General features: G+C 41.0%; 4 protein-coding genes and 2 long non-coding RNA genes across 8 annotated transcripts; 3 read left to right on the forward strand and 3 right to left on the reverse strand.

Moving 5' to 3' along the window:
• The first annotated feature begins 60 nt into the window (after nt 1-60).
• Nucleotides 61-3367, forward strand: ANT1 (aromatic and neutral transporter 1). Its single transcript, XM_078587256.1, has 3 exons — nt 61-299; nt 1034-1684; nt 2594-3367. Exons 1-3 carry the CDS (start codon nt 78-80, stop codon nt 2981-2983), a joined length of 1263 nt encoding a protein of 420 aa, XP_078443382.1. The 5' UTR covers nt 61-77; the 3' UTR covers nt 2984-3367.
• Nucleotides 3368-4896: 1529 nt separating this feature from the next.
• LOC144712887 (uncharacterized) lies at nt 4897-6795 on the reverse strand. Its single transcript, XR_013583888.1, has 2 exons — nt 6544-6795; nt 4897-5228 (listed from the first exon to the last, which is right to left on the reverse strand). It is a non-coding gene; the product is annotated as an uncharacterized LOC144712887 (long non-coding RNA).
• LOC144712888 (uncharacterized) lies at nt 5302-6866 on the forward strand. Its single transcript, XR_013583889.1, has 2 exons — nt 5302-5504; nt 6490-6866. It is a non-coding gene; the product is annotated as an uncharacterized LOC144712888 (long non-coding RNA).
• A 1751-nt stretch (nt 6867-8617) lies between these two features.
• On the forward strand, nt 8618-11129 carry LOC144712886 (Lojap-related protein). The gene is made up of 5 exons (XM_078587257.1): nt 8618-8885; nt 9030-9153; nt 9303-9441; nt 10596-10684; nt 10765-11129. Exons 1-5 carry the CDS (start codon nt 8709-8711, stop codon nt 10884-10886), a joined length of 651 nt encoding a protein of 216 aa, XP_078443383.1. The 5' UTR covers nt 8618-8708; the 3' UTR covers nt 10887-11129.
• A 4291-nt stretch (nt 11130-15420) lies between these two features.
• On the reverse strand, nt 15421-17286 carry LOC144713232 (small ribosomal subunit protein uS19). 2 transcript variants are annotated; one of them, XM_078587761.1, is made up of 5 exons: nt 17198-17286; nt 16918-17066; nt 16699-16756; nt 15810-15944; nt 15421-15724 (listed from the first exon to the last, which is right to left on the reverse strand). In XM_078587761.1, exons 1-5 carry the CDS (start codon nt 17198-17200, stop codon nt 15611-15613), a joined length of 459 nt encoding a protein of 152 aa, XP_078443887.1. In that variant the 5' UTR covers nt 17201-17286; the 3' UTR covers nt 15421-15610. The 2 variants fall into 2 exon arrangements, with proteins under 2 accessions (XP_078443887.1, XP_078443886.1); XM_078587760.1 differs by lacking the exon at nt 17198-17286 and having other exon boundaries at nt 16918-17075.
• Nucleotides 17287-22450: 5164 nt separating this feature from the next.
• Nucleotides 22451-25282, reverse strand: LOC144713262 (uncharacterized). Of its 2 annotated transcripts, none has more exons than XM_078587823.1 (3): nt 25074-25282; nt 23708-24281; nt 22451-22695 (listed from the first exon to the last, which is right to left on the reverse strand). In XM_078587823.1, exons 1-3 carry the CDS (start codon nt 25113-25115, stop codon nt 22571-22573), a joined length of 741 nt encoding a protein of 246 aa, XP_078443949.1. In that variant the 5' UTR covers nt 25116-25282; the 3' UTR covers nt 22451-22570. The 2 variants fall into 2 exon arrangements, with proteins under 2 accessions (XP_078443949.1, XP_078443950.1); XM_078587824.1 differs by having other exon boundaries at nt 22451-22692; nt 25074-25281.
• Nucleotides 25283-25499: the final 217 nt, after the last annotated feature.

Below are 25499 nucleotides of genomic sequence, written 5' to 3' on the forward strand. Positions count from 1 at the left end.
TATTGGATCGCGGTGGAAAATTTGAAAAATATTTAATAATCTGAGGGGGGGGGGGTTGGGAAGGGGGGGCGTCGGTCATGGCGGCGGCGGAGGATGGGGGGGCGGCGGCGCTGCTGGGGGAGAGAGAGGGGCGGCGGGGGAGGGCGAGCGGATGGCAGACGGTGGGGAACGTGGTGGTGTCGGTGGTGGGGACGGGGGTGCTCGGCCTGCCCTACGCCTTCCGCGTCGCCGGCTGGGCCGCCGGATCGCTCGCCGTCGCCATTGCCGGCCTCTCCACCTTCTACTGCATGCTCCTCCTCGTACCTCTTCTGCCTCTTCTTCTTCTTCTTCTCCGTTTTTTACTAGCTGAATTTCGTCGCATTTGATGAATTATTCGTTCTTCTTCTTCTTCTCCGTTATTTCTTGTTGAATTCCGTCGCATTTGATGAATTTTTTTTTTGTTCGGGTTGAATTTCGTCGCATTTAATAATTATTCGTTTTTTCTTCTTCTCCTCCGTTTTTTCTTGTCCAATTTCGTCGCATGTGATCAATAATTCTTGTTTGTTGTTCTTCTTTCCCTCTGTTTTATCTTGCCGAATTTCGTCGCATTCGATCAATAATTTGTTTTTGTTCTTCTTCTTCTCCTCCGATTCTTACTGTGGAATTTCGTCGCATTCGATCGATAATTCGTTTTTGTTCATGTTCTCCTCCGTTTCTTATCGTGGAATTTCGTCGCATTCGATCAATAATTCGTTTTTGTTCATGTTCTCCTCCGTTTCTTATCGTGGAATTTCGTCGCATTCGATCGATAATTCGTGTTTGCTGTTCATGTTCTTCTCCGATTCTTATCGTGGAATTGCGTCGATCAATAATTCGTGTTTGTTGTTCATGTTCTTCACCGATTCTTATCGTGGAATTGCGTCGCATTAGATGAATGATTCGTTTTTGTTGTTCATGTTCTTCTCCGTTTGTTCTTGTCGAATTTCGCTTCTGATGATGATCTGACGAACGATTCATGTATGTTGCTGTTCATCTGTCTGTGGATCGGGCGCAGATCCAGTGCAGGAAGACGCTGGAAGAGGGAGACTCGTCGGTGCGGATCCGGTCGTACGGGGATTTGGGGGAGAAGGGGTTCGGCTGGCGAGGGCGGTTCCTGACGGAGCTGCTGGTGGTGGTGTCGCAGGCGGGGGGCGCCGTGGCCTACCTCGTCTTCATCGGGGAGAACCTGGCGTCCGTCTTCCCCGGCGTTGCAGGCGTCTTCTCGTCCTCGGCCTTGCTCTTCCTGGTCGTGCTGCCGCTCGAGCTGGCCGTGGCCATGGTGCGCTCGCTCGCGGCCATCGCGCCCTTCAGCGCCCTGGCCGACGCCTGCAACGCCCTCGCCATGGCGATCGTCGTCAAGGACGACCTGCAGCTGCTGGGGGATCTCTCGCGGGTGGGAAGCAGGAGGGCCTTCAATGGCGCCTCCGGCCTGCCCGTGGTGGCCGGCGTGGCCGTGTTCTGCTTCGAGGGGTTCAGCATGACGCTGCCGCTGGAGAACTCCATGGCCGAGAGGGACGCCTTCCCTGCCGTCCTCTCTCGCGCTTTCCTCGCCATCACGCTCTGCTACGCCAGCTTCGGCCTCTTCGGCTATCTCGCCTACGGCGACTCTACCAGGGACATCGTCACCCTCAACCTTCCCAACGACTGGTCCGCCATCGCCGTGAAGGTCCCCCACCCTCATCATCATCATCATCACTCTTACACCTCATCATCATCATCCTCTTCTTCTTCTTCTTCTTCATCATTCTTAACCATCTTCATCATCATCATCTTCTTCTTCATCAGTCTTAACCATCTTCGTCATCATCATCTTCTTCTTCATCATTCTTAACCATCATCAGCATCATCATCATCATCGTCATCATCTTCTTCTTCTTCTTCTTCATCACTCTTACCCATCATCATCGTCTTCTTCTTCTTCTTCGTTTCTCCTACCCATCATCATCAACATCATCTTCCTCTTCATCATTCTTAACCGTCATCATCATCTTCTTCTTCTTCTTCTTCTTCATCACTCTTACCCATCATCGTCTTCTTCTTCTTCTTCGTTTCTCTTACCCATCATCATCAACATCATCTTCCTCTTCATCATTCTTAACCGTTGTCATCATCATCATCATCATCATCATCATCTTCTTCTTCTTCGTCACTCTTACCCATCGTCATCATCATCATCATCATCATCATCTTCTTCTTCTTCTTCACTCTTACCCATCGTCATCATCATCATCATCATCTTCTTCTTCTTCGTTTCTCTTAACCATCATCATCATTGTCTTCATCTTCTTCACTCTTACCCATCGTCATCATCATCTTTTTCTTCATCATTATTAACCATCATCATCTTCTTCTCCTTCTTCCTCATCGTCACTCTTACCCATCATCTTCTTCTTCTACTACTTCATCATTCTTGCCCATCATCATCGTTATCTTCTTAGTCATCACTCTTATCCTCCATCGCCGTCATCTCCTTCTTTATCACTCTTAACCTCCATCATCGTCATCTGCTTCTTCTTCACTCCTATTCATCATCATCGTGGTCATGAGCATGGATTTCTTCTTCAACTACTGGCAGTTGGGGCTCTGCGTGGCACTGGGGTTCACCTTCCCGGTGATGATGCATCCAATTCACGAGATCATCGAGTCCAGGCTGCTGGCGTCCAGGTGGTTCAGGAAGCTGGCAGGCGACTCGATGGCGGTGCAGTCGCTGGGTCTGAACCTGGCGCGCATGGCGCTGGTGGTAGCCACCACTCTCTTAGCGTCGCTGGTCCCCGAGTTCGGCTCCTTCATCTCCCTCGTCGGCAGCACCGTCTGCGCCCTCCTCTCCTTCGTCCTGCCCGCCATCTTCCACCTCAGCTTCGTCGGCCCCTCCCTCGGCCCCGTCGCTCGAGCCATCGACTTGGCCTTCCTCTTCCTCGGCCTCGCCTTTGCCGCCCAAGGCACCTGGTCTGCCATCAATGGCTGACCCATCAAGCAATTGGCTGGACCGAGTTCAGAGGTACCAGAGTTACCAAGCGCTTACAATCGCTCTAGATGTTGTTGGCGTTCTTCCCAACACAGCACCCAGAACTTCAGAACAGACGAGCTGTGCATGCATGCCTGGGGCCGGATAGACTCTCTCTGTCACAGGGCTCTCGTCTGAATAAGCCAAGACAGGTTCCTCTTCTCTCTCTCTCTCTCTCTCTCTCTCTCTCTCTCTCTCTCTCTCTCTCTCTCTCTCTCTCTCTCTCTCTCTCTCTTTCTCTCTCTACCCTTCTTGTTTCACCCTCATCTCTCTCCCTCCTATCTATCCCCCTCTCCTCTCTTCCCTCTTGTGAACCAGCCGGAGTTAAGTAGTTATCTGCTTTTAGTAGGGTGTCTTGGGTAAAATTGGTTCCATATTTTTCTATTAAGAAGAAGATGATGATGATGATGATTAGGTAGAGTTCTAATCAGAGTAAAACTCTGATCCAAGTTTGACTCTAACTAGAGTTTTTATCATATTAGAGTTGACTTTGGGTCAGTGTTGGAGTCTGATTAAAGATGTTTCTATTTGTCCTACTTCTATTAACATTTCCGTGAGTATAATATGAATGAGTGTTTTTGTCATAAATGCACTTGATGTATGCTTCTTAACGTTTCAAAGGACTTTATAAGAAAATATGCTTTGTAATATTGAATGCCCAAAGAGATTTTCACTGAGGTGGTTGTAAGACAGTCCTCCCGCCCTCAATCGAGGATGCGCCATTAACATTTTCACCATATTTAAATGTTCGAAAATTGATCATGTTGATTTGTGGTCTGTTTTATCCATCCCTAGTTGAGTTAGCCTATCCCACATGCGTCAGTCCTAGATCCTGCATCAATGTGTCAAAAATTATGTTTTTTCATAAATTGATGTTAGGAAAATCATTAGAAGTACTAAAAAATCATAAAATTAAAAATGTCAGTCTTAAATAAATTTTAAGCTTGATAACACAGATATAATTAGTTCAATATAAATAAACATTTAAATATGCTCATTTTAACCTACTAAAAATACTGTGTTGTCTTTAATCTTTGGAAATAATCAATGATTTGTTTCCATACAAATAAATCAAATTGTCACATGTGGGATTACACGACAAAAAGCAGAGAAATCCCATTAAAACTCAAAAGAATATTTGATCAATTATACAAATGTATTTTGGCTACAAAGCTAATACCTCAGTGAATTACATTTGAACGAGTTTTTAATAATATGTTGCGATATAAATAATTATTTTATTAACGCAAAATGATGTTCCAAAGTTCCATAAAATTACTGAAAGATGCGTAAAATAAGAATATTACTCTAAGCACCAATTTATTACTTTCAAACTTGTTAGCACACAAAAATGATATTTTTAAAGTAAATAAACATGTAAAATGTCTGAGATTAGTCCACTGATTAGCATGCCATCACTAGCCCTACTTGATGTTCCTTACTCAACATAAGAGATTATGTAACTATTATGTCCTTTGACCTGTACATTGTATTTTCATGTGAAATTGAATGCCTAGGTTGATATTCTATGTAACTTCTGAATTCATATTGGAATCTACTAGTGGGGCCCGCTCTCAATGCTCACTTGGGGTAGAAAGAGAAGAGAGAGAAAGCAGGGCCATCCTCATCCAGGGAGAGAAGGAAATTAGATTATGAAGAATTCTTTAAATCAGTTTATGAAGGAGGACAGTAAATCTGGCGATGTCCATCGATCAAAAATTTTCTCGATCTCTTCGACCTTCTTTATCAATGAGATCTAAAATTTAGAGCAAAATTCAGAAGAAATTAGGGGGCGTCTCGACCGACATTTTGGGCTTCTCGATTGAAATTTAGGATCTCAGATTGAGATTAGAAGAAATCTCCTTTTGCTCGAATTTTGGTTGAATTTCGCCAAACATTTGAATTTCGGCTTATGAGCCAAACATTTGAAGTTCGGTTTATGAGCCAAACATTTCGATTTGTGAAAAAAATAAAACAGCTAAAAATTAGAGCTCTCGATCGAAATCCGTATTCAAATCACAAAGAATCGACGTCACTAAGGTCAACAGACTGAGAAAACTTCGGCAGAATGCTGACGAAACCATCATCTCCGGCAGCGACTTCGTCTCTCGGCTGCGTGCCCCGCACATCAAACTCAACCCTGCAACAGACTGGGCAATAATTGGCTCGACTGCCGACGATTGCAACTCCTCTGATGACGAAGAATCTGACCAAATCAAAGGCACTGGCATTCTTCAGAGCACTGATGACCTTAGTAAATAATTAAAAGATGGAAAAAATAAGGATATTGAAATCATCTGTCCTCTATGCAAGGTTGATGAAATTCAGACTCATCAAAGATAGAGATAGAGTGAGATAAGAGAGAGAGTGAGAGAGAAGATATAGAGAGAGAAGCAGCTTGAGAACGCTTTCATCGTCGACAGCTTGAGAACGTTTTCGTCGTCGACAGTTTTTTTCCTCCAACGATTGCTTTGAGCAAAAGGTGATTAATTCCGTTCTTATATGTCCTGTTTCGATCGATAAGCCCTTAAATTTAATCTTTTCATCAAATCGAGAAAATTTCATCGTATGTCCTATTTCGACCGAGAATTCCTATTTCGATTGATTTTTATTTTTATCTTTTCATCTTTTCATCAAAGATGAAGAGATCGAGAAAATTTCTGATCGATGGACATCAAAGTTCTCCATCGATCAGCATATTTTCATCAAATCTAAATTCTGTTCGGGAGACTGAGATCTCAATCTCCCGATCTCAGTCAATTTCGAGGTTCTCTCAATTTCGATCTCTTCATCAATCAATTTTGATCTCTTCATCAATCAATTTCGATTAATCGGGAGATCGATCTCAAAATTGACTGAGAATCTCGATCTCAGTCAAGTTTGAAAATTCTGATCTCAATTCTGCTCAATTTAGATTTGATGTCAGACTGAGGCTGAGATCGGGAGATTGGCTGAGATCAGAATCTCGATCTCAAAATTGACTGAAATTGATGAAAGTATCAACGTTTCATCAATCAATTTCGAAATTTGATAAACCAATTCCAAAATTTGATGTCAGAATCTCGATCTCGATCTCATATGGTCTCGATCTCAGAATCATATGATTTCGAAATAGGACATATGATCTCGATCTAAGAATTTTCAAAATTGACTGAGATCGAGATTCTAAGTCAATTTCGATCATATGTCCTATTTAGATCAGAAATTGAGATCTAAAATTCTGATCGGAAATTGACCAAGATCGAGATTCTGATCTCGAAATTATCCTTGAAATTTGGATTTAGACTGAGATTGAGATCTCAAAATTGACTGAGATCCAAATTTCAAGGAAATTGAGTGAGATCGAGATTCTGATGTCAGTCTCAGCCGTGGCTGGCATCAGATCAATGGTAATCAGCTGCCAATATTATCCTCGACACTTGTAATTTCTTGGAATTATGGATCAACAGCATCTACCGTTGATCCAGTTTCAGCAGAAGATGGATTCAAAAATAGATTCATTTAGAGATGAAATGCTTTACCACTCCAAAGCATTGCTCACACCCGCCCGCCTCGTTCTTCCCCTAAATCTCTGTCGATCGTCGTTCCGAGCATATGCGGCCCTATTTCTCTTCAGTTCCTGATGTAGTTCATAAGACCATTTTTCTTCTCATATCCCCTTCGATGCTCTCGGAACGACGATCGAACAAAGGCTTCGCTCTCTCACTCTCTCTCTTCTCTCTCACTCTTTTGTCAGCCAATCAGAGGCCAGCAGGGTACATGTATTCCTATTATAGTAGTAGAGATTTGAATGCATCCCTTTGAAAAAAAAACATGATGATTTATAATTACATTTCTTGAGCCACCCATTGTCATTGATCCGTTAACCATAAGGCATAAACAACCCAATATCCCACAACAGGCATATGTTGCTCCAAATACATGTTTTTCTTGACTAGTTTTTATCTGTAAAGTCTTTGTCCTGTGAATTCGACACAAAATAAATAACACAAGTTCAAAATACTAGAGGGGAAAAATGTGTTTCTTTGATTGAGGACAATCATATCGAAAAAGCCCTGAGAAGGTATTTTGAGTTGAAAGTATCTCGTCAGGCAGTACTCGAAGAATATGCAAATCAATGAAGTATGAAGGGTCATGTAGGTCTCCTCCAAGATACGTCTTAATTTCATGATCATCAATGAAATCTTCAATTTATATATCCACTACTGTAGAATTTTAGGTTTAGGACAGGGTCAAAACATGATGGTCAGAGAGTTCTTCGAAAAAAATTAAAACAAGAATAAAATATATTTTTTGCTAAATATTTGCCATGAAAGACTTTGATGTCATCTTTATGGAAGTGTAAACTTTCATTTGGCTCCAATTAGTTAGATGTGGAGATTCAAAATATCCAAATACACTGTATGCTATGTCTCACCAGTACATTGAAAGGTTTTTCAAGCTCAAATCAGTGCTGAGACACATGGATTAACCAATCAGCCCACTTATTATTGTCAACATAAATTTCCCACATGCACAGTTCTAAATGTGCTGGTTGTCCACTTGAACTTGGCCATCTTATGGGGATAATGCCACATGATGCTAGACCCCCTCATAAATTCTATGCGCATGAATTAAAAAGAATCAGCTTAAAATTTGTTTAATAGCATTTCATCAATTTTACAGATTTCTAACACACATTGGAATTTGAGGCATTAAATGCTTAAATATGCCTGCAGAAATAACCGCCTTATAGAAAATTATATTTAGCGTTTATTGAGATAATATGTCATCCACATGTTGTAGAATGGCACACCATAACCCAACTCTACGTCAAGCAACACACAATCAAAGTGTCTTGATAAGTTAAATAGGTATCATTTATATTTTTCATCTCAAAAATCACTGAGGCAAACACTCATTTTCTTTGTGTTAGGTCAAGATCAATCAACAAGGAGCTTGTCCAAATTGAGTCCATTATTTCGTGATATTTTGAGACGCGTCACTTAACAAATACTCATAAAAAAGGATTCGTCATTTATCAACATTTGCTTAATTAGATTCACTCCCACATTTGTCTTCAAAAAACTTTCAAGACTTTCTCTATAGTCCTTTACATTTAGGAATGATTGTTTAATCTGTCCACCACATTGTTTTAATAATATCCAACTTGTGCCTCTCAAAAAATAAATCCCACCAACTTTCTTAGGTTCATATATGCTTGTCATAATTTAGAAAACCAAGGGCGAAACATCATTTGTTTCTTAGGCGAAACACTTGGGACTAGATCATGAGTAGTGTCCGCCAGATGACTACATAATTTCTTTGGATTAATAGTGATTTCACAATGGGTGATTAATGTAGGCAATGCTCAACGATATTACATTACTCAAGTATTCAAACTTTAATTTCAACTGGTACACAGTTTAGTGAGGGACTATATACCATTGATTTTCATTATCTCAGAATTAGCTGCTAATTTACGACCAGTAGAATGAAAAATTAGACACTGGCAGGCCCAAAGTTCTTCCAATCTTTTCTTTCTTAACTATTTATGATTTTAGTATTATTGAAGAATACAGACTTTAGTCTTTGGGTCCCCCTTCCCTCTCTCTAACTGGGCTAAATCAAATCAGAAAATATCCTCTCTCTCTCTCCCTCTTTCTCTCTCTGGTCGGCGACGTTATCCCGTTCCGTCTGACCAACGATGAGCACGATGGCGGCGATAATGGCTTTCCGGCAGCCTTCGCCGTCACCATGCCCGTCGCGCAGGCCATTCCACGGCGGTAGCAGAACACAGAAGCCCGGAGCTCTCGCAATCCCTCCCATGGCGGCGTTACAACAACGACTTCGGCCCCTTCAATCTCAGAGAGGAGCTGGCAATGTAATCCTTCTTCAATTCTAGGCCTACCCTTCATTCCATCTCTCCATATCTTCGTGGGTTTTCGGTTTTCCTCTCTCTCTATCTCGATCGAAGTCAAATTTTCATTTTTTTTATTTTTCTTCTTGTATTTTCGCTTGTTTGCAGAACGTGAACGAGGATACGGACGAAGCGCTGGAAGAATTGCTTGAGGAATACGGTGAGATTGTGTACAGAAGGGGCGACGCAACGCCCATCGCCGAAGTCGACGATGACGCTGAAAGTCTATCTTGTGAGCTCGCTCATCTGACCCGCAATTCTTTGATTTTCTCAATTTTTTTCCAGAATTCTTTTTGTGGGTTTGGATATTGAATGAGAGAAGAATGTTGTCGTGGATTGAAATTGGTGAATCGGGATAGGTAATTAATCTTGGTATTGCAGTCGCCATAGCGCTTGCCATGGTGGCAAACGATGTGAAGGCCGGTGACATCCGCGTGCTGTTCGTGAAGCCGCTCGTCTACTGGACCCGCTTCTTCATCATCGTCACTGCATTTTCTCGCCCCCAGATCGACGCCATTGGGTACTTTCTTTCTCTCTCTCTCTCTCTCTACCGCTCTCTCTCTCTCTCTCTGTCTGTCTATCTATCTCTCACTCTGTCTACCTCTCTCTCTCTCTCTGTCTATCTATCTCTCCCTCTCTCTGTGTCTATCTATCCATCTATCTCTTTCTCCATTTATCTCTCTTATCTGATTTCTTCTGTCGTTTTCTCCTTCCTTCTCCACAGTTTTTTCAATCCTCTGTTGGCTCTGAATTTCTTTATTTTCATTCTTTTGATCTCTTTCTCAGTTCTTCTATAGTTTTTTCTTCTCGCTAGAATATTTTCTCGAGTTCTCTCTCTCTTATCCGTTCTCTCTTCCATTATCTGTCCATTTTTTTCTTTCACTCAGCTCTCTGTTTCTCTTGATTAGTCTCATTTCTTTTATCTGTATATTCCTTACTTTTATGTCTCTTTTTTCTTCTGTTCTGTTGTTTTCCCTATATATCTCTGTACTTTTATTTTACACTTTCATCCATTTCTCTCCTTACAAATCTTTCTAGCTCTTGTTCCCATTTCTCAAAACTCCCTCTTTCCTTTTTATCCTCTTTCTTACTCTTATTCTATGTCATTCTCTCCCCCACTCTTCTTTTCTTTACTCTTCCCGTTGTGTTTTCAACTTTTCTTTTCATTTTGTTTCTCTCTCTCTCTCTCTTGTTCAATATTTTCCCTCTCTCAACAAAATATTTTCTCACGATCTCTCTCGCTCTGATCTATACATTCCTTCTTCTATTGTCCATTCATCTGCACTTTCTTAATCTCGTTTGATTATACCTTATCCTCTTCCTTTCTTTTATTCTGGTCTCTCTCTCTCTCTCTCTCTAAGTTCATTTTTGCGTGCTCACCCCTCCATCACTCTCTCTTATCCCTCTCACCATTTCTCTCTCCACTGTTCTTTGATGTCTCCAGCATTCTCTGTTATCCTCATCCGTTTTTCTCATCTTCTCTCTATCCTTCACGTTACTCTCTCATATTTTTTCTCTATTTGCCTCTTCTAGACGTTCATTCTGTCTCCCATTCTTATCTCAATCATTCTTCTCTATGAGCAGATTAAGATAATCGTCCTATTTTTTTCCTTCTAGGAGAATTATTATCTGCTGAATCGGGTCGCCAATTATTTTTTAAAAATATTTTTGCAGGTCCAGAATAAGAGATCTGGCAGAAGAGAAGTTCAAGAGAGTACCCTCAGGAGACAGCAAGCCTAACTCATGGACCCTTCTCGACTTCGGTCAGTCAACTCTTTGACCAACCACTTCGTCTTTCCTTTGACTTTCATATCAAGGGGCTGACATGTCCCGTTGACGTCAGGTGACGTGGTGGTCCACATCTTCCTGCCTCAGCAGAGGGCCTTCTACAATCTGGAGGAGTTCTATGGCAACGCCACGCTAATCGACGTGCCCTTTGACCAACCACCACCATTCCGACGTTGACTTTTCTCTCCCAGCCATGTCAGCCGGACAGGTCGGCGTGACTTTGACGACAAACCCAGATTGGGCCCACCACCACTGGCGGCGGCGCCGGCCCAGAACAGAGGAGAGGGAGCGAGAGAGGAACATAAATAGAGAGAAAGCCATTTGATGGTAGAGTAGGGAGTTTTTTTGCTTGATTCTAGATCATGGTCGATGAGCATTGCGCATCTTACTGCTTACATTCATTGAAAGTTGTGGACGAAACATAGGTTCTAGATAATACATAACCAAGATAATTACCTTATATGAATGTAAGGAATGCACTAAGTTAAGATAGTGAACGATATATTTAGTTTCTAAATTTTAGATCTCAATGATTTTTTAGTTGTGCATAATTTATTGAATATTGTTATATTTATTAATTTTATGGACTAAGCTTGATTGACTTATTTCTATGTCAAACAGTTTTTGTTTGATGAACTTTTTGAATTTTTGATGCGTGAAAGGGTTTTTCTGATTCAATAGAAGGGGATTCATTTGGATCCTTGCGCTCGATAGAGAAAATAAGACAATAAGGGGATCTGAATAGGTCAGGCCCATTTGGAGAATTTATAAAGATTTTTAGGATTCCAAGTGGGTTATCTTTTAGCATGTATCATCCAATTTTAATGGCCAATTCTTTCCCTTGGAACTCCATCACAATCTACCCAGCTAAGAGTTAGGTTAGGCTTGCTGTAAATCAAGCAAAGATATCAATCAAGGATATTACAATTATGCAGAGCATCATTCAACTGGCTATATCTATAATCAAAGGAGCCCTCCTACCAAACAGCAGGGATGACTAAGGGGAAATCCATGGATAAAACCAGTATTTTTTGGCATCCATGATCTAAGTATAAATCATACATTTTCTAAGTATAAATATACATTGTATTGCTATAGATCATACATTTCATGCTCAGTTTACACTTTGTATTGTCTTAGCAATTAGTAGGTCTATCATACGATATCATCCTGGTGAACAATAATTTCATTCAATTTAAGATAGTAATTTAACTTGATATAAAAAATGTAGTTCGGAACTGATATACTTGTTTCCCATAAAACATTTTTAATCCTATTCATTGATATTAGAATATTCATACGTGCCTATAGACTTTGGAAAATTCCTGATAACTATATTCTTATCTAAATCTTCGGAATCACAATTTGATAAAATTACTAATCAGGATATATTTGATTTTTTTATTCATCGGAAAAATTTGCTTAGATATTCTACCTAAACGCTGGAGAATTTATCAGAAGTGGAAGCTAGTGGAAGTACAAAAATGCGGACTTTAAAGGTATTTTCTTCATTAATTTTGGTTAATTGATGATATAAAATAGTAGATAATTATTTAATTAAATTAGATAGATAGATTATGACAGATAAAATTAATTTTTGGGATTATGCTGTTACTTATTTTATAATCATCAATCACCCTAAAGGTACATTAAGGGCATGAAATGAGATAGAAGGGAATGAGATAAACACCGATAGAGAAATCAACCTTAAATATATTCGAGTAAAAAGATGGTAAAAAACTTTTACATGCTCTTTATAGTAATACCATATACCTATGCAATAGTAATATTAATGCTCAGTTTCATGTGTCCACAAGAGAAGATGTTTTACATAATCAAGAATCATATAAACATAAAAACAACTTAAATATTCGATACCAAAACACATCAGCAAATTTGAACACCAAGAATTTGATTTCCTGGTCCAGCCACTGGAGAAGCAATCTAAAAGCAAGAGGAGAGGGAGAATAAAACGGTATATCTGTGATTTTTGTTTCACCATATTTCCCCTTAATTTAATAAATTCTACTTTGCACAACTTATAGGTGAAGAAAGTGCCAAATGGATTTGATTTAACGATAAAATCCCACCCCTAAGATTGGATTGATCATATCAAGTATGAGGGCTGATGGAAATATATGTGGCCGGCAAGCCAATCACACATTCCACATCTCGTTCCATGTTCATTAATAGAACATATTCATTATAGTGCACGTGTGATGCGTATAATGAAGTTCATGAATACATGATCGGACTTAGTGAATTATGATGAGATCGTAATACGGAGATCACTAGTCTTTAAGCATGTGTTCTAAACATTCATATTCAAAGGATACGCGAGAAGGACATCGAAGTATCTGGATAGAATAGCACTATCTAGCCTCACTCATATGACGAGTATGGCCAGTTCCGTAGCCATTAGTGTGGCGACACTAAGGATAGATAGTGGGTGCTCTTTAGTGGAAAGAGTTCACTGAATTGATTTGTACGAATCCCTGAATGGTATTATACCGAACTATCAATTAGGTTGATTCACGTCACGGTTGTGTAAGTGGTCCTTCGACCTGAGACAACAAAGACGTCTTGTGGATGGACTGTTGTACTTTGGTTATGGCTAATGAGTATTTAATCATGGGATTCTTAGAAGTCTTAGTTCGGGTACATCAAGAAGTTCACGAAGATGATTGAGTGGTCAAGATGGGATCGTCTACCCCTTGGTATAAGAGGTGACAGCTCAAGGAAGATGATGCAACGAAGTCCTTGGCCAAGGCAGTGAAATATTGGAGAAGAGTTCTCCAATGATTTCTGAATGATTCAGTACTAACTCAGATGATCGATTAGGGTTTGACAGTTGACCATACCCTTAGTAGTCAAAGGAGTGTCAAGTGGATGAGGGATTATACATATGCGGTAATTGACGACGAACAGGTTCCATGAGTGAGTCGATACACACTCCTTTGTATCTTCTAGGACACGAGTTGTAGCTTGGCACCCCACGTGTTAGAGTCTCGACCTATCGATTGGGTTTAATCGATCCGACATTAATTAATCTATATGACGATATAGTTAATTAATTTGGAAGGCCAATAAAGGTTATTGGACTGCTGGAGTCGTTAACTAGACTGATACATGGCCATAGAGGGTCACACGCAAATGGTCTTTTGGGCGTTGGAAGATATAAGTTTTGAAGTTTTTATGAAAAATACCCGCTTAGTATAAATAGGGGAGGGCCCTGAACGAAATTCACCCAGGTCAGAATTTTTCAAGGGCCTTTCCCCTTCTTCTCTACTCTCCCCACGTCCCTTCTCCATCCCTGATGTGATCGGGATGACGTAACGACGCCGACAAAGAAAGAATGAGGCTCGTCAACAAGAAGGAGGAGATCCGACGTGCCGAAGACTGCGTGGATACGTCTAGATGCTGCACACTTGAGCAGCTCAACTCGTCTCGCTCCGGGATCGAAGAAATCACGAATCAGATTCGTGCAAAGGTACTTCATTTAATGTTTTTTGTCGATGCCGTTCGATTCGCAAAAGTCTTCTGCTGCGCATCGTTTTGATTAGTTCATCGAGATCTAGGCCTCTATAACCCAATAAGGGCTAAGAGGAGACAAGTAAAATTCACATGTCATTCATGAATTACAAGTGGAACTCTAATGCATGGTAAGAGTATGCCTGACCCTTCAGTTCCTTGTCAGTCTAGTTCCAACTGATTAACCCATCTCTAGACAGTATTTTTTAGCTCCTAAAGCACTCCATTCATCAATTTACCAAAAATATTATTTTTTTAGCACAATAAACCAATAAATAAACAATCATCAGTCAATATGATCTTAGGCATGTTCCACTAATCCACTTGCTCATGATCTCTGTGTTGGGATTAATCCTGTTCTACGTGGAATGAAGAACGTGGCAGAATAAACAGGAATTGTGAAATACATTTGGTAGTGTAGTTGTTCATCTTCTTCTCCCGTTCTCTTGCTTGTCTCTTTCTCTGGTTTGTGTCTGCTTTTTGCGTTGCAGATAAGGGTAGAATTCCTTCACTTTGGGCCTAGTACCAATTTAATTGCACTAGTTGACAAGAGCTACTGAAAATACCAATACATCCCCACCATCCCCATTTTCCGTGAGATTTGCCTCCAGAACCAATTTATATATTTTATATTGGGTCTATATTCAACTCCAACCATCTTAACTATATTGTTATCGCCCAAAGTACCTATTTCAGTCTTATTCTTTATTTGACTCATCATGCATGGCAAATCAAGTGTTATGAACGCCCACCATGTAATGTCTATACTGTCTTCCATAAGATGACCGAGCTCCACGAGTCAATTTGTCATTGTCTCAAGCTTACAAAATTAATCAGCTCATTTAAGTTCTGGGAGATAATTAAAAATTGTTTCAAACAACGTGTCGGAGGATAATAATTTCTGGCACCTCAATATTATCCTAGTATCTATGATGGGGACAATCGCCGAGTCACTTCTTAGGTATCGGATGTATCCACAATTTAAGCACTAATAACAAGTAAAGACAGATGAAGACTGATGCAGGGACAGTCAATCAGTCGATAAATAAGAGGGTTTTGTAATCTGAAGCTTTTTAGCAGCTTTTTGGAGTGACATGATATTCATCTAATAATAAACTTAACTAAGCACTGATTGTGGAAAATAACCTCGTTACATTAGATATCACACTTGCACATGAAATTTTACTAAAATCACAGGCCAAAGACCGAAACCATGAATGATATAATTATTTACATCCTTCTTGTGCCGTAAGGAAAACATCACTAATGAAATATGAAAGAACAAAACTGAGATGGCAAAACAAAAATTCGATCCTCGATGTATCAAAGAAAGGGGAAGGGGCATCAAAGATGGAAGAACAAAGGCCCGCTCATTTGAGAGGAATGAACCTGGATGAATGGGTAGCACCAATACCCGGCCGCCCGTGCTTCACTGGCTTGTAAGTGATCGAGAATTCAGCCAAGTAATGACCAATCATCTCAGGCTAGACAAATTATTGATCATAGTTAGATTAATGAGACAGAGAGGTAGATGAAGATACATTATAAACTGCGAGAGAGTTTGCTCACCTTGATCTCAACCTGGTTGAAGGTCTTTCCATTGTAGACACCGATGATGCTGCCGATCATCTCAGGGACAATGATCATGTTGCGGAGGTGGGTCCTCACTGGCTCGGGCTTCTCCCCAGCTGGGGCGTCTTTTTTCTACAAAATACCATATCCCATAATTAAAACTTTGATATTGATAAACATAACACCGTTCATGCTAATCCACGTAGTAAAAACCTCATAAGTAAAAAGATTTTAATCATAAGGATTTAACTAAAAGCCGATATGATCAATTGATGATTAAATTTTGACAATAATTGCTCCCAGAGAGTGCAGAATATAAAACGAATCCAAATTAGAGAGTACATAAAATACCACTTTAGATTAAAAACCGATATTACTGTCGACTCCATTGTTCTATACACCGTACAAGACTGGGAATGAAATAATTCCTTAATAAAAAATCTAGCCGAATCTAAAAGAAGATTGATGAACTACAAAATTGTGAAGAAACACTATAACTGTGAAAACATCAAAAAGATGACGACTCGCGGAGGGGATTTTCCTCGCACCTGTTAGCAGCTATTAAAAAAATGCACGAAACTAAAAGGATGTCTACGAGAAGCAGCCATTCCAAAGCGGATACGTAATCATCGTTCTTAATATGATTCTGTTTTCTAACTTCATAGTCAAATATCAGAGATTGTGTGGACGGGATTTCTAATAATGCTAAAGAGATTTTCCGAATTGCAACTAAATAATCAGATATATGCGGTGATCGGTGTGATAAATTCGCCAGACGGGGCCGAGGTGGCTACTAAACGCTTGATTCACGAATCTTCGCCGACGAAGATTAATGAAATGGCGGTAAAAACCACTCCATAGAAGGAATACGAGTCTCAGAACCTACCGCCTTGCGCAGCTTCTTGATGAGAGCCATGGGCTTTCTCTTCAGGCCTCGGCGGAACCTGCATCACCATCAGGCAAAAAAAAAATTAGAACAACCCTCTGATGAACATCAATTCGTGTAATTTATTGAACTTAAGAGATCTCCGGAGATACATTGACTAGATGATAAAATAAGAAAAAACGGGGGATACAACGATTGAGAGAGAGAGAGAGAGGGTACCTCCTCCGGGCGCGTGTGTCGAAGAGCTTGACGAGCTCGTCCGTGCCCATGTCGAGGAGCTGGTCGAGGTCCACGCCCCGGAAAGTGAACTTCTTAAAAGTTCTCTTCTTCGGCTGCCCCGCCGCCCCAACATCAACATCCGCATCCGCCTGTTCCATTGCCCATGGAGAAGAAAAAAAAAATCAAATTCCACCTCAATCAGCCTCCGTAATCGATGGTAGAATCAAGATTAAAGAGAACAAAGAATTTCTAAAGCCAGGGCAGAAGCGATCTTCCCCACCATCGTCGCCGTCGCCGCCGCTTCTACCGCCGCGCTAGGGTTTGAAGATTGAACAGGCGACCTATCCCCCTTCAGTATATCCTCTCTGTTTATACCAGGCAGATAGATTATTTTGCTCTTGGTGATACCACTCACCAGTAAAATAATTTTAAAATTAAACTTACCAGGAAAATTAAAATGGAAAATGACAGCAAAGTATTGCAATCATAAAAAAATGTCACATTGATTGTAGTATTATAAAGAAGAGACATCCCACAGATATTAGTGAAGGAAAATAGAGCAGTTAAGAAAAAAAATCTATTCTGAATGCCAATCTATACTCGTAAGGATTAGGTGGTTCACCTACAATCGCTTGGCGGGTGAGGGCTATAATTGTAAGGACCAAATTCGCATTCAAGAACATGCTGACGTGTCCTACGAAGTGGCCTTTGGCTATATATCAAATTTAGCTAGAAGGCTCCATGCCTCATTCTACCACGTCCCCTATCACAACCATGTGAATTGAGTAAGAATTATGTTATTATCCAATTATAATCGATAGGTCAAGCCTCCAAAACGTGGGGTGCCAAGCAACACCTCGTATTCTAGAAGATACAAAAGAGTTTATCGACTCACTCATGAAACATATTTGTCATCGGTTATCGTGCATGTATAATCCCTCATCCACTTGACGCTCCTTGGACGACTTCGGGCACGGTCAACTGTCAAACCCTAATAAGTCATCCGAGTTAGTACTGATGCAATTAGAAATCATCAGCGAACTCTTCTCTGACATTTCACTGCCTTGTCCAAGGACTTCATCGCATCGTCTTCCTTGAGCTGTCACCTCTTATATCGAGGGGGGATGATCCCATCTTGACCACTCAATCGTCTTTGTGAACTTCTTGATGTACCCGAACTAAGACTTCTAAGAATCCCATGATTAGATACTCATTAGCCATAGTCAAAGTACAATCGTCCGTCCACAAGACATATTTGGTGTCTCCGGTTTAAGGACCGCTTACATAACCATGGCATAAATTAACCTGATTGACAGTTCAGTGTAATACAATTCAGGGATTCGTACGGATCAATTCAGCAAATTCGTTCTACTAAAGAGCACCCACTATTTATCCTTAGTGTCACCACACTAATGGCTATTGGAATGGCCATACTCATCATATGAGTGAGGCTAGATAATACTATTCGATCTTGATACTTCGATGTCCATATAGTGTATCCTTCGAATATGAATATTTAGAACATATGCTTAAAGACTAGTGATATCCATATTACAATCTCATCATAATTCACTAAGTCGGATCATGTATTCATGGACTTCATCATAAGCATCACACGCGCACCATAATGAATATGCTCTATTAATGAACATGGAACAAGATATCGAATGTGTGATTGGCTTGCCAGCCACATATATTTTCATCAGTTTCTCTCTCTCTCTCTCTCTATTTCATTCCCTCTCCCGTGTCACTATCTTCTATTTTATATCATTCACATCACCTTGTTTTGTTATCTTGAAAAATATCCCAGTCGAGTCAATATTTTTTGCCACACATCTTTATCTACTTCTCTATCTACCTTCTTATCCGGTCATTGTCATTGTACACAATCTTTATTACTCATATTTCTCACATTCTCTTTACATCACTATATTATGCCTTCTATATTCCTTGTTAATTGTCGTGATTCTTTTATAAGTACTATCAACCACTTCCCTACCTTGACATTTCCCTGGTCTCACTATTACACAAATGAAAAGTATATTGTCTCACCGTATAAAGAATGATGGATTAGTAATTATCTTTCCTCGTTTATTAAATCACATTACAAATTTATTAATTAAAATAAAAGACAATGCCATAATTAAACCATTAATTTTCAAGGTTTTAGTCACCCATTGTCATCATTACCACTTCTCTAATTGACATTGTCACCTCTTTCTCCCATTCAGAATTTTCTCCATCTGCTATTGCTGGTGATGCCCTTCCCTAGTCGTCATCGTGCCCTCTCCTCGTTATCCACTTCCTCATGTTTTTAGACCATGAATAGTTTAAATACTGGTTATAGATTAATGGAGTTTTATGGCTCACCAATTACCCACATGATTAATAAATTCTCTTTTCATGTTGAAACTTAAAGTTTTTAATAAAAAAATAAACGTACGAGTCATTGTAAGGCCCTAAAGAAGGACAGCAGAGGCCCGTGTGCTTCTTGTGCAGAGGCCTGCGTGCTAACTGTGCAAGGGCGTGCCCGCATACTTGGAATCAAGATAAGAAGTTGAGTTTGTAGTGCGGACAAAACACACATCATAGGTGGCGATGCGCGTCCTTGATATTTGAAGCCAAGACCCACATGGTGCCCGTGCTCTCTAGTGTGCAAGTGCGGAAAATCAGGGCAGGCAGTGTGCATCGACTGAATGTACTGTGTGTGTTGGCCGCTGGCGACACCCATGCCGGCAGTATCAACCATGCGCACATTGGCCTGTAGACTGCACGCGTAGGATGCCAATGCCTGCATCGTAGTTTGTAGGTACTCCTTGGGGGGGCATACACTGCTAGGAGACTAAGGCGTGGCACCGTGAGTATTGAGATGACTAAGGGGCACTAGGTGTGTCCCTACATATAGTGCTGTAGCACCCACGCGCCAAGGCTTGGGGTGCCAACCATGGCCCATGGGCGCTTGCCCCATGCTCGCAAGCACAAGCGCGGGGCTGCAGGCCTCAAGGTATTGGAGAGCCACTATCCAACAGTGCGAGCTATGTCCTGTCTCTGTTTTTTGTAATGGCCTTGTGCCCTCTTTTTTATGGTTGCAGCATCTAATTTAATTATTCTCATTATAGTACAATGTCCTGCTATTCTGTTTAGGGCCTAGCCGTACATCTCTCCTTAACCTCCAAGTAACCTTAAGCATTTCAAAGAGGCTTCCGCTGCTCAATGTTCCTGCCAAGTGTTGATGCTGACACACGTTCAGTCCAAGCAATATTTTTAGCTTCGGATTTGACCACATCTCAATGATTGATAGATGACTTTAAATAAATAAGTTTCACAAATAAACATAAGATATAAAATTTAAAGACCTTATAAATAAGGGAAGAAAAATAATGACATGACATGGTATCAAAATACGAACTAATAAAAAATAAAAAAATATTTTGTCCAAGCTTTCAAATAACATACCAAACACTACAAATTTCCTACTAGTAATCCCCACAAAAAAGTATTGTGTAAATGTATGAAACACATTGTGAAGGAAAAAATATGAAGATTATGGTTCTCACACCATACATAAGTAGAGTTTGTGTGGGTTAAATTTCATCAAGTCAATTCAATCCCATTTATTCCTTTTGAACACTACATATGTTTGCTATACTCCAAGTCTTTTGGGACAGGTAAAGTTTGTAATGGGTTTTTTCATACACTTTCTTCTGTTCTACTGAACTTTATGTTAATTTTATAGTACCTGAAAATATACAAAAAGTATAAAATATAATTCTTTGATGGTGAAACAATAATCAATAATCAGAACAATTAGGAGAATATTAAATCAGTACAAATGGATGTGCCTAACATTCTGATGCCTAATGCTTATAGTATTTGTATGAAATATGATATTAGCCGAACACATATAATTGTTAATCTGCTCAAAATGATTCATAATCTGACTAATGGATGCCATTTACCAGTGTACCCAGTAGAAAATTTTATGGTTTTTTCATTCTAAAGAAAATTTTCATTAACTTTTTTATTTACATATTTTTTGTGTATGCCTAAGTTGATAAAAAAATCTGAACACTTTTTTTTTTGTTAATTGGCAAAAAACACTGTGCCGGGTACTGCCAACCCAAGGGTTGTGCCCGCAGACTGACCCAACCGTGCCATGGACGCCACCAAGGGAGGTTTTATATTGTAAGTGAAGTGTTTAAGTATCTTAGTGATACTTGAAATACATTTAGAGATAATAAAACATTTTAATAAGTGATAAATCCTTACAAATCCTACACCTTTTATTCAAAATTATTCAAATGATTAATACTCATATTTAAATAACAATGTCTCAACATAATCAGGCCAATAGATAATGTTACTAGATGAAAATTCAAGACTGCAAATTTTAGGATGGAATAAAATTTTTTTCAGTAGAGCATTAGTTTTGAATGGATAACAAACATGGTATAAATGCATCATATTTCCATGGACTTAGTCGTGAGAAACCATAAATAGATATTTTGATGATTAATGTCAGGATTTTGATCCATTTTATTGATGTAATGTGGCAATAAAAGTGATAAAATATACTTATATCCATTATAAATCCATCATGATTCGAGGTAGTGATAGATTTTGTAAATTTTGGGAGATAATGGGTTACACTTAGAAATATCCGTATCCAAACTGGAATTTATTAAAAATATATGCACGATTAAGTGAAATAAATAGGATAAATAGCTGATGTAACTATTGTACACAAATCCATGAATAATTATGAGTATTTTGAGTTAAACTATGATGTATTGAAGATAATTCCCATCACGTGGACATGAAACATGGTGAGAAACATGCAGGATCTAAGAGAAAGGGTATCAAACAATTAGCTTAACGGAGACAGAGTTAGCCACAAACAAATATATCTTTTAATATCAGATGGAGAGTTTCTGACATTACTTCCTCATTCAAAGTGCAATCCAGTAATTACCGTGGGCCCGGTGAAACCTTCCAGTGCATAGTTATCTTTTTCTATAGACTTTCACGTGTGGATCCATGTGAGATTTAGGAGAATGAGGTATTGAGAGGAGTCAAGGTGCGGCTAACCTAAATCACGGAGAAAGGTTCACCTGCAATGGTATGGAGCTTAGAGTTGGTGGACAGCAAGGCCTAAGGTGATAAACATTTTATTTTAATGGTTTCCTCTTAATCTTATGCATATATATTAGGATCAGATAAGATTAGAAGAATAGATACTAGACAACCGTTCCTCCCATCCAATTCAAATATCTCCTCAATTTGAGGATTTACTCCCTAAAAGTAGATCCATCTCTATTCCTGTTATTGTCCATCATTATCTCTTACAATTTCTTCTTAATGAATCACAATTCATGATGCTGCCCTAAATCCACTCTCATGGGTTTCTGTTAACTCCGGAGGCATGTAATTCCTTTAATGACACTTAATCTTCTCTCTGGTTAGTCGACTTCAAAATCATTCCAAGAGAGTGGTGCTTGGGTAAGCTGCCACAAAATCCCAAGGGCATGAATCCTTGGAACCAAGAGGATATTCTTTCTTTCAAAAGCAAAGGGCAAGGGCGTGTGTTTTCTAGTTAGCAAGAGGTGAAGCCAACGCAAACGCTTGGGCAAGCAAGGAAAAGACGAGGGAAGGGTCAGCAGTAGCCGTGGAGGAAGATGCTGCGGTCCTCTCTCCAGCTCCTCGTTCTCTGGTACTCCACCTCCGCGTCCGACAGCGACAAGTAGTAACTCCCTCTCCTTCCTCGACTCCTCCCCTCTGCTACACAGTCGAATAAAATCTCAGCGCACAGAGACAGACAGATAAATAAATAAATATATAGATTTAGATAGATGGGTATATGTGTGTATAAATATATATATAGGTGGATAGATCCATGCTTAGAATTTGACAGACGCATAGGTAGATTTAGATAAATGAATAGATGGGGAGAGATAGAATAGAGGGAAAGGGAGCGAGGTACGACAGAAAGATGGCTAGAAGAGAGAGAGAGAGAGGTAGAAGAGATAAGAGGGAGAGAGAGTGAGAAGAGAGAGTATACAGATATAAAGAAAGATGAGAGAATATAGGAGTATAGAGATGGAGAAGGAGAGAGAAAGAGAAGAAAGAAGATGGAGAGAGAAAGAGAAGAAAGAAGATAGAGAGAGAAAGCGAGAAGAACGATCGAGATGAGAGATCGAGAGATGCATAGAGAGAGGCTGAGACACAGAGACGTAGAGACAGATAGAGAGAGACAGAGACAGAGAGACGTGGAGACAGAAAGAGAGAGACGTAGTGACAGGTCGAGAGAGAGACGTATAGACAGATAGAGAGAGACTGAGACAGAGAGATGGAGAGGGACATAAAGAGAGACTGAGAGAGGGACAGAGAGAGAAAGTGCGAGAGAGAACGGGACAGCGAGAGAAAGAGAAAGAGAGAGAGAGAGCGGGACAGAGAGAGAGAGACAGCGAGAGAAAGAGAGAGAGAGAGGGACAGGAAGAGAAAGAGAAAGAGAGAGAGAGGGACAGGAAGAGAAAGAGAAAGAGAGAGAGAGGGACAGGAAGAGAAAGAGAAAGAGAGAGAGAGGGACAGGAAGAGAAAGAGAAAGAGAGAGAGAGGGACAGGAAGAGAAAGAGAAAGAGAGAGAGAGAGGGACAGGAAGAGAAAGAGAAAGAGAGAGAGAGAGGGACAGGAAGAGAAAGAGAAAGAGAGAGAGAGAGAGGGACAGCGAGAGAGAGAGAGAGAGAAGGAGACACCAGAGAGAGAGAGAGAGAGAGAGGGAGAGAGAGATTACCTCCTCTGGGTTGGAAGAGGAAGGAGGAGTGGCGGTCGAGGACGGGGCTGGGGAAGAGCGACATGGAGAATGAAGAGCAGACATCGTCCGCAACGTCGGAGAAGTCGCCGCGCGCGGCCGGCAACTCGTCGGCGCTGAATCCAAAGGACACCCTATACGACGCCTCCACGTCCTCCTCCTCCCCCGCCCCTCCCTCCTCCGCCGCGCGGCACCCCTGCGACAGCTCCGGCGACGACGGCTCCGTCGTGAACGTCGAGAACACCGGCGGGGACACCAGCTGCGTCTCCCCCGCGTACGGCCCCCGGGCGAACGCCGGGCTCTCCTCCAGCGAAGAGAGGAAGCAGCACGAGGGCGACCGCGCCGAGTGCGCGAAGGATGACGCCGGCGACGACGGCGGCGCCAGCATGGATGACGTTAGGCTCTGCGCCATCGCCGACGACGACGGCGACGGCGTCTCCGCCGCAGCCGCCGCCGCCGCGAAGGACGGCACTCTCGACGACGGCGCCACTCGGCTCCTCCTCGCCCTCCCCACGAAGCAGGATAGCCCCCCCCAGAACCGAGCCCATCCTCTCCTCTGCCGAACAAAACTCATGATTATCGCGATCTTTTTTTCAAGTGTTGATCTCAAGAGGCCGGATTATCCATATTTTATCCATTTCGCATTCTTGAAGATTGGGTTTGCTCTAAATAAAGAGATTTGACGATAAAAAACACCGCGATAATGATTATCGTGATGGAGAAGTTTTGCCAAGATGTAGAAGAAAATTGTGGGCTTTTCAAGTGCTTATCTCAAGAGGACGGACTATCCATATTTTACCCACGTTCGCGTAATTGAAGATTGGGTTTTCTCTAAATAAAGAGATTTCACGATAAAAACACAGCGATGATGATGATGATGATCGTGATGGAGAAGTTTTGCCAAGATGTGGAAAAAAGTTGTGGGCTTTTCAAGGGTTGATCTCAAGAGGATGGATTATCCATAAGACCCATTTCGCGTTCTTGAAGAATGATTTTGTTTCTAAAGAGTATTTGACGATCAAAAACACCGCGATGATGATCGTGATGGACAAATTTTGCAGTTTCGAAGAAAATTGTGGGTTTTTCAAGTGTTGATCGCGGAAGGACGGGATATCCTTACTACCCATATTCGCGTTCTTGAATACTGGATAAAAAACACCATGATGATGATCGTCGATTGAGAAGTTTTGCCAAGATGTAGAAGAACGGGAAAGTGCAGAACGGGGGGAAGATTGAATAATTGAATTGTTGGCGGAAAAAGATTCGGTGGACAGCGAGCAAGAACTCATCCTTGTTCGTGTTCTCGAAGATTGAATTTTCTGTAAAATGCGAAAGATTCGGCCTTTACCTGATCCCTCGAGCTCCTTCTCCCGCCGCCGTTGCCTGCCATTGATTGAACGAACGGTGGAGATGGATCAAGGAAGAAACTAGGCTCGCATTCGACGGACGAGATGGAGGAACTTCTTTCGATCAGGTTTCGAAAGGGTATGAGATAATGAGAATTTCACTCTCTCTCGATGTCGCGGAGGAGCTGCACAGAGAGGATGAAGAAGGAAGGAGCCGTTCGTTAATTCAAGTAGAGCATGTCTGTAGCCCACGTGCGGTTTCGCACGTGCAGATCCCGTGAGTGGGAGGAGAATTGTCCGAAATGCCCCTGCATCGACTACTGTTGTCCGCCGTCGTATTTACGAACTTGTCTGCTGTTCACATGATCAGCGCCGGTCACCTTCATGCCCCTTCATGCACCCTCATGAGCCTCACGCGTCTCTATCTC

The sequence above is a fragment of the Wolffia australiana genome, chromosome 15 (assembly GCF_029677425.1).
Source record: "Wolffia australiana isolate 7733 chromosome 15, ASM2967742v1".
NCBI classification, from domain to species: Eukaryota; Viridiplantae; Streptophyta; class Magnoliopsida; order Alismatales; family Araceae; genus Wolffia; species Wolffia australiana.